The 9,422-nt window shown below is 36.7% G+C and overlaps 1 protein-coding gene across 1 annotated transcript; it reads right to left on the bottom strand.

Moving 5' to 3' along the window:
- Positions 1-975: 975 nt before the first annotated feature.
- LOC133287498 (protein Asterix) lies at positions 976-9,137 on the bottom strand. The gene is made up of 3 exons (XM_061485128.1): positions 8,936-9,137; positions 8,720-8,820; positions 976-1,399 (listed from the first exon to the last, which is right to left on the bottom strand). Exons 1-3 carry the CDS (start codon positions 9,080-9,082, stop codon positions 1,336-1,338), a joined length of 312 nt encoding a protein of 103 aa, XP_061341112.1. The 5' UTR covers positions 9,083-9,137; the 3' UTR covers positions 976-1,335.
- Positions 9,138-9,422: the final 285 nt, after the last annotated feature.

Genomic DNA, 9,422 nt, shown 5'->3' with positions numbered 1-9,422 from the left:
TTTAAAAAATTACATACATATCTTTGTTTTCTAACTAGTACGCCTATTTTAATCTATTTACACCAACATTTGATTTTTCTTTCATCATTTATGATTCTACCTCAAAAATCAAATTCTAATTGTTTTCCATAAATGTATATCATTTACTTACATTTTGTCAAACTAAAATTACTAAACAAGTTTAAAAAATTTTAAACCGAACATATTAAAAATATAATTTATAATAATGTAAAATAATTTTGATATATATATATATATATATAGAGAAGTAGGATTCTTTGACACCAGTGTCAAATTTGAAATTTGACATCTCATCTGATAGCCATTAGATCAAAAAAAATCAACGACTCTGATTTGTAAGCATGTGACACCATTGATCTTTTTTGATCTAATGGCTATCAGATGAGATGTCAAACTTTAAATTTGACACTGGTAAAGGATCCTATATATATATATATATATATATATATATATATATATATATATATAGGACAGGATATTCTTACACCGGTGTAAGAGTTAGAAGTCTTACATTCAATCTTGACCATTGATCCACTTGTATCTAATGACTCACATTACTAAAAAATTTGAGTTGTTAGATATAAATGGAATCAACAGATAATATTGAGAGTATAACTTACACTAGTGTAAAATAATCCTGACCATATATATATATATATATATATATATATATATAGTCATTTCAAAAGAATTAAAATTTATGAAAATACCAGAAAGGTTGACACGCTTCAAAAATAATAATTAAACTCGGTATAACCAAAAAAAATCATGCAACTATTTTTGGAACATATATCCTACCCACCAAAGAAACAAATCATATATCACAATAAAAATAATTAAAAAATATTGGCATTTTAGGATTACTCGAATAATTTTTCATTAGGTTGTTTTTGCATTTCACCGTCGATAGAAGTATATTTGACATACAACATGTGGCTTTAAGTTAATAGCGACCAACTTGTTACCGTATGAATATATTTTCTGATTTTTGCAGGTTCTTTTTTTAACAGCAGGAACGATGCACTTTACATGCATTTTATAACAAAACTACGGACATATCCCACTTACCGCTTAATTGTATCGCTTTCCTCATATTTCTAAACTAATCTATCTTTAATGTTTAATGTTCATAACATCAAATTGTCTAAATACACCGGTATCCAGTCTTCGCAAGCATCTTCAGTACAGCCAAATGAAAAGCCACATAAAGAAATGAGAAACTCCTAATGACCTTAAACTTCCTCTGAAGTTTGTTGGTTTAATTCCCGAAAAGACCCCACAAAAAGGGCATTTCTACCTCAAACACTTGACATCTCAACTTTGCTTGCCGGGTCTAGGAGGTCCAAAGTAGATTGTCATCAATCCCATTAAGGAAAACCTGGGGTTCAGAGTAACATCAAGTCAATAGTTTTGACAGTGAAGAAACGTGAAATTTATATTACTTGAAAATTTAGTACAAACCATTACATGCCACACATATCATATTTACAGATGTGAGAAGAAATGAAGAGAAATAAAATACCAGAATCACCATCATATAATTTCACCTAAGATTATGGTAATCCAAGATTAACATTACTTCTCAGAGAGCAAGAATTGATTTTAAGTTACCAAACTCTCCATTATTTCTCTCATCAATGTAATATAACTAATGAAGTGCAATTCAGAATTTTGTACTTTAGACATTACTATTCTAGATGACCTTATTTGAACAGGATATATTATGCGGGCTAGTACCTGTGTACTAGAGTTCAAAGGAGACAGGAACCTAAGCCTGATTGATGAACCACAGCTGTTGGATCAGGGCGTGATAACAGCATCGTTGACTCTTTGGAGTCCACTTTGACCATAGAGGATCGTTCTATGGTAACCTGGATTTCCATCAAAGGTCCACCAGGTCAAAATCCCTCATCCCTAGCTAGCAAATGCTAGCTCCAAAACAAAAGGACATTACTATCCTACAATTTTCTTAAGCTCTCGTATCACTAATACTTCACATAAAACAACTGCCCTCCTAAAACAAGGTTGCAATGGTAGCTGGACTCCTTAAACAAGTGATCTCCATCTCTGACTGCTGTCCTGAGTCCTATTGATAGAGGCTTGGAATTTAAGTAATTGTCATCTATGATGTATCAGAAATAAAGTAGGAAATAAATTTCAATGAAGCCAATTCTCTATGCTATGCTAGAAAGATAACAGAATAAGACGATTGCAGTGTAGAGCATATTTTGAAGCGATATCCAATATTTTATTATCTGAATTTCTAACAATGAACATCAAGGACATGTAAGTTATATGACCTGAATAACAGAAATGGAAAGTAGTAGTAAAAAAAGGAAACTACTAATATTTATTGAAAAATGAAAGGTAACAGCCAAGCTTGCAGCAATGGCAGATTACAAAGAGAAATAGCAAAAGTGCAAAAAAGAAAAGATAAACTGATGGGCCTATGGGCTGAAAAAGGGAAGGAATGAGTGAATTAGTTAGTTAGTTAGGGAAATATTCTAAAAGGTTCCTAGTTATTACGATAAAAGGGAGGGGAGTGTGTGTAGCGAGGAGGCATGAATTGTGTATTGGTTTATTGGGAAATTTGGGGATCTCTAGGAAACTCTTAAAGCCTAGGTATGTTGGCTTTGAGGGGGAGTTAAGATTTCTTGAGGTTTATTTTCTATATTAGTGTATATAAAAGAGGCAATGTCTCCATTTCTATAATTTCAGTGTTATTTTTCTGGTTCCATCAATTTGGTATCAAAGCACTACAATCCTAGGAGTGCTCTTTGGTCCAGATCTTAAAAAAGGAAAAAAGGGGGAAAAAATGGAACACAGATTGACTAATGTGGAGAAGAGCTTTGATCGTTTGGAAGAGCGAATGGGTGAAAAGGAAGAGAGCTTTCGTCAACTTTGTGAGACGGTTCTGGAAGCATTAACGAGGCTTGATAATCATGAAGCAGGTGTTGATGCGAGGAGAAGAGCGGGGAATAATGACGGTAATGAGAGAAATAGAGGAGGGAATGTTTCCAACAACCAAAGAGTAGAGCTAATGGTTTTGAAAGAGAAACTCAGATCGCAGATCCGTCTTCATGTTGTGGCTGAATGGAGTCGTACACACCAACAAAGAATAGAAGAAAGAACAGAGGTTACAGAAGAAGAAAGACCAGAGGAAGAAGCAGTTGCAAAAAAAGAGGCGGAAAAAAACAAAAGAACAAGAACAAGAAGAAAAACAGCCACAAGGATACGAAGAAGGAGAGAAAGAAGAAGACATTGACGAACCTAGTAGCAGCAAGCACAAGTAAAAGATGATTCAGGAGGTATCAACGAAGGAGAGGGAGACAGTGTTAGGATGGGTGAGTGGGATTATGGGCCGTGGAACAAGTGGGCTTAATTCAATTGGAGTGGGTCATTCACAACCAGCATTAATAACCTGACCCATGATACAATCAGGAACAATAGGAGGAAATAATGACACTGAGGTGGACTTGACTTATAATGGGCCCAACTCCTATCAAAAGGGATCATAACTGATTAAGGGGAAATTCACAATAGGAGGAAATAATGACAATGAGGTGGGCTTGACTTCTAATGGACCAAACTCCTATCAGAAAGCTGTGGCCTTAATCCAAGAAAAGGAACGAATTGGGGAGGGGAACTGAACTGAAATGGAAGGAATGAGAGACATGGATTTGTACAAGGTGGGTCGACATACGCAACGAACTGCGGATATGTGATACTATCATTGCCAGAATTGAAAGCAGTCAAGAGCTTCGGTCAAAATGCTTCAAACAATGGGATCCCAGTGGAAGTTCTATCACACCACCTATCCTCTTTCTTCACCTTCAGGACAATGTGAGTTTTGGAAAGGGAATATTGATGGGCCTATAGGCTTAAAAAGGGAAGGAATTAGTGAATTAGTTAGTTAGTTAGGGAAATATTCTAGAAGGTTCTTAGTAGATAGGATAAAAGGGAGGGGAGTGTCTGTAGTGAGGAGGCATGAATTGTGTATTGGTTTAGTGGGGAATTTGGGGCCTCCAGGGAACTCTTAAAGCCTAGGTATGTTGACTTTGAGGGGGAGTTGAGGTTTCTTGGGGTTTATTTTTTGCATATTAGTGTATGTAAAAAGAGGCAATGCCTTCATTATCTCTATAATTTCAGTGTTATTTTTTTGGTTCCATCCTAAACCCAGGAGAATTATAAAGCGCCTGGACTCTCCCAATGCTCAAGTCCCAAGATATCCCACATGCCCCCTTTGCAACTATTCCTTACCCTCTATATTATAACTTTAGCCTCAGCTCACAAAACACATTCATAACAAAAAAAGGGAATATTATTCCCATAACTAACATGTTATTATTCCTATAACTAACCTCATACCGACTGAACGCCTTAATGTTAGGGGTCGTAACAATACTCCCCCTAAAAATCATTCACCTTGTCCTCAAGGTGAGGTCACCAATGAAAAATCTCTCCTCCGGGGTCCCACCGTTAGAAATATAAAGACCAATTGATTGAAGAGTAAGAACATCCATTAGGATCACATAGTCTTTCTTCAACTTCCTTTGTCTGACCAGCTTTTAGTAGGATATTCGCTATTGGCAAGAAGTTGTCATAGTTTGTTTCATATACCCACTGGTATACTTCTTGCTGCATAGCACCACTATTTTTCCATGAACATAATAATCAATTTCTCCATGAATATAAAATTCAACGCTTTAATTTTGAAAACTCATCCGAAGGCCCGCAATTTAATATTTCACATACCAAAACAACAGTTCCATGGACAATATACCTTGTATTTGTATCTAGCATATCAGGCAACTTTATCAATTGCAAAAAAGAATGTTTCCATGTCTTTGTGCAGATACAAGATTTTTCCCACACTGTCTTGGCTGGGTTGTCTTGATTCGTAATAGTCATCATTAAATCACAGTAACCCCAATCTCTTATAACTTGGAACGTGCTGCCCTCATCACAACATTGGATGGAGTCTCGTTTATACTAATGAAAGCTGGGATTCTGAAATTCCAGCAATGGTTCTGAATGTTGTTGCTTATGGCAGTCGCTGCCTGGTGCTCTGCGAGGATGAAAGAGAAGCATGTCAGCGGCGCTGTTCAGATTTGTGGTGACCCCCTCGAAATCATTTGAATCAGCCTCAAGAGGTTTGTGTTTCTCCGTCAAGTTTTGCCCAATGGAAAAATCGAAGTCAGTAAATGCAAAAAATTGGGGAACAATTTCATCTTGATGTCCTTCGATCGAATTACCTTTTGCAGGAGAGAGTAGTGTGGTGTTTATCTATGAACCAGATGAAAGTTGAACAACATGAATCTGGACGCAACTACAACCCACCATTTTTCCAAACTCCCATCCATTCTTGCTTCCGTTGTCATTGAAGCTCCTAGCGACAAACTCATGTTGGTGATGAACGAGGTCATCCTCCTTGTGTCGCCCTTTAACCCTGTCTTCAATGCAAGTTGTTTTTGGGCCACTTGATTCAGATAGATGAATGGGCTTACAAGCCCAATCTCCATTTATAGCAGAGTTATCATTCTCTTTAAAATAGGCCAAGAATAACTTGGCATTAATTTGGACTCGGGCTATGTACTAATCTGACCTTACTTTTGACCCATGGACAACTTACACAAGCCCGCCATATCAACAACTCTTCTAGGAATTGAAACATGGATAAAGCACACGCCCATTACACCAAGAATCGTTTTAGGATTGAAGCGTGTGTACTGAAATTTTTTATTAGAAGACGGAGGCAGTGAGAATCAAACTCGTGACCACTTGGTCACAGGCTCTGTTACCATATAAAAAACAATTTTAACCCAACAGCTTAAGTTGTTAGGTGAAGACACTTATATTATTTTATATTATATTGTTCCTTAACATTCACTAAGTTTAATCTTTGTTAGGGAATCCACATTTTTGCTTTTTGCGTTTTACTAATACCTTAGTGTTGCTTGTCAACACTTTTGACTTGACACTTTTTGTCCTATTTCTTGAAGCTTTACACCGATGCAACATCTTCGTCTTGAGGGGATATACTGATTAAGCCTCATCTTTAGCTTCATCTGAAGTGTTGATTTCTGAGGCTGCCTTAAATTTTTTATTTAGTCTTTTGAGTTTGTTGCAACTAAATAGCCATGATTTTTTTATTTTATGCTTAAAAGTGGGATGTATTATTAATATAATCTAGATCAAATTGGGGATTGCTGGTGATCAGCTCCTGATTTTTAGGAACAGTGGCAGACAAAATCTTTTTTTTTTTTGTGTACAGCTAGGTGTGCTTATTAGCTCCTATTACCTCCCCTATGTTTTAGGCTGAGATTAGTATACAGTTTTTTCCTAATTCCCAATTTATACCGCTAGTCCGCTATTGTTCCTTCATGACTGAAAAGTCACAGGATTGAGTCTAGGAAATAGCCTCTTTGCCAAAAATACAAGGGTAAGGTCGTAAGGCTGCGTATAGTCGATCCACACCCTGACCGTTGCAAAGTCGGGGAGTCTTGTGCATCGGGATTTTCCCTTTGCCCTATTTATAGTGCCATCTTGTAATCAAGAGAATGAGGATCAATACAATATTTTCTTCATGGTATCAAACCATGCAATTTGACCACCTCCATCATTGCTTCAGCAACGACCATCGTAGCCCTATTCATGAATGGCAAACGACCAGGAGAGCAGCACCTTGGAGATGATATCCCAATCAGAGATTGGTAGAACTGCCATAACCAACTCGAATGAAGGTCCATTCCTTGCTATCATTGGCCAGAACTTCATTCAATGGCCCAGATCAGTTTGGATATTTCTCCAAGGAAAGGAAAAGGAATATTACATATGGTGATTCCAAACAACTGGAGAAAGATTATTTCAACCACCACAGATGGAGACTCGAGAACAACCTGGTGATGTTATGACTGTTGAACTCAATGACCAACAAGATTGGAGAAAACTTCATGTATTACAACACTGCTAAAGAGATCTGGGACACAGTAAAGGAGACTTAATCAAATGTAGATAACACCTCCCCTTTCTTTGAAATCAAGAGCATGCTTCATGACCTGCAACAAGGTGACTCCACTATCACCAAATATTTCAACGTTACTCGATATTGAGCAGCTTGACATTTACAAAGAAATCGAGCAGAAGTTCCCTAAAGACAGCAAGCAATACAAAAATATTGTTTCGAAAGACAAGATCTACAAGTTCTTGCTTGGACTTAATAAGAACCTTGATGAAGTGCATTGGGCATTCTTAGAACAAAGCCACTACCAAAGGTTCAAGAAGTCTATTTTAAGGTAAAAAGGGAGAAAGTAGGAAGAAAATCAGGTTAGGAAACTCTACTCAGAGAGCTCAGCCGTGGTAGCTAAGGGACATCAGCTCAATCAGCCACACTCCCAACAAAAGAAAAATCAATCTTGTGTGAACACTGCTGGAAGACAGGCCACACAAAAGATACATGATGGTTCATTCATGGCAAACCAGCCAATGCAAAATCGTCTAGTGGAAGGGAGAATCATGGCAATACAGCCTCTTGAAATATACTTGAGACAAAAAAGATAAATGCTACGCCTGAAACACAACCCTTTAGCAAGGACCAGATGTAACTACTTCAACAGACAACGAAAAAAGCCGGACCTAATCTTCGTACAGCATCTGTAGCCCAGAAAGGCAAGTTTTTACATGCTTTGAATGCTAATTAGGAAAGAACAACATCCTGGACTGCAGACTCAGAACTCTGATCACATGACTTATTATTTTGATTTAAACTAGTTTAGACAAATCTTCCGAAATTTAGAAACTAGATACAACAAGGAACTAATGCCTGTTAGATGATGAAGGATTTCCATTGAATACAGAATACATGATTCAAGTGTACTATACCCATATCAGTGAGGCCTGGTATAAAAGTCATCCATTAGCTCAGCCAAACATCTAGAAAGTCTTCATCAAACATCAATCCTTATCATGATCCAATTTCTATCGAAAGTTAATCTAATCAAGTATCAATCCTCATCCTATTAAGATATTACTCATCTACAAGAGGAGATGACCAGGTAAAAGTGCACCTACGAAAACTATGCTTCGCAAACCTGTAGATATAGCCCCTTGGTATGATCGAGCAATTACTTCTTTACACATTCAACTACTCTACTTTGAGGTAGTCAATTATTGACTTGAGCCTCAGATTGTTTCATCTTTATTTCACAGGTTCTTGTCCTCAAGGATAATTCAAACTGGAACGTGGACAGAGTAGAAACTTTATTTTGATATTATACCAGACATTTCTGGAAAGCATGTGAATAGGATAAAAAACTTTCAACTTAAAAAATATAATAAGAATAAGAAGGGAAAGTTCCTTATTCCTGATTTCAACTTATAATTCATCAAGCTATAGAAGTAAGCCTCCAAATCTGACATTTTTTTATTTTTCCTGATCCAGCCTACTGATTCGGTCCATTTTAGAAAGAAAATTCGTATTCTTTCAAGTGCTAAGTTTGTAATTCATAAACTTACATGACACTTCTGGAAAATGCACTAGCTCCCAATTGTAAGAACCATTTTCAACATTTTTTTTTTTTGGTTCCATTTTAAAATAACGACTCACATAAATAGATGCGTGGATCTGCAAAGGAAATTCATAGAGAAGAATGCAAACGCAAGTGTAATGCTGGAGAAATATAAGAATGAAGAAACTTACATCATAGCCATCATAACTTGTTTGAGATCATTTTCCACATTCCTCATGTTCGCAACGGATTGCGCACAGAATATGAGAGCCAGCCACGAGCTTAGCTTGTACTGATTTCAGACAAAAATTAAAAAACGAAAAAAAATAAAATAGGTTAATGCAACGAAGATTGTAAGATCCATCAAAACAAAGAACGAAGAACGTAAAGGAGCTACAAATACAAACCCTGAACATGACGCCGGCGACGCCGAATAGGACGGCGATGAAACCGGCGTAATCAATCGGCATGTCTTGCGGGGAAACCGGCGGAGCCACGTACGGCTTCGCCGCTGATGGCATACGTGGATCGTTATTACCCTGTGATGATGACATACCCGATTTCTCTCTCTCTCTCTAGCCTTCCTGATTTTCTCAAGCTTCCTTTCTTTTGTTTATATTTTGGATTTTATAACACTTATGTTGCAGAGGAGATGTGATTTTGTAATGTTATAAAGTTTTGTTTTGCGTGTTTTAACTTCTTCTTTTTTATCTTTAAAAAATGCGGACTCCACAAAATATTGTGTGTGTGTAAAAAAAAATTTGTGTCATGTGACATGATAGATACAAACCCATTTTATTTTTGTGTCATCGACCTTTTGCCTCATTTCAAAAAAATATTATCGTTTTTTCTATTTTTAAATTATTTAATAATTTTAACCTCTTATCAAAGGGG

Source organism: Gastrolobium bilobum, unplaced genomic scaffold (genome assembly GCF_033153095.1).
Source record: "Gastrolobium bilobum isolate Gb01-03AN ecotype WA unplaced genomic scaffold, APGP_CSIRO_Gbil_v1 utg5060, whole genome shotgun sequence".
Classification (NCBI taxonomy): domain Eukaryota; kingdom Viridiplantae; phylum Streptophyta; class Magnoliopsida; order Fabales; family Fabaceae; genus Gastrolobium; species Gastrolobium bilobum.
Note: the sequence above shows the minus strand (reverse complement) of the source record. Positions and strands in the feature narration are given on the sequence as shown.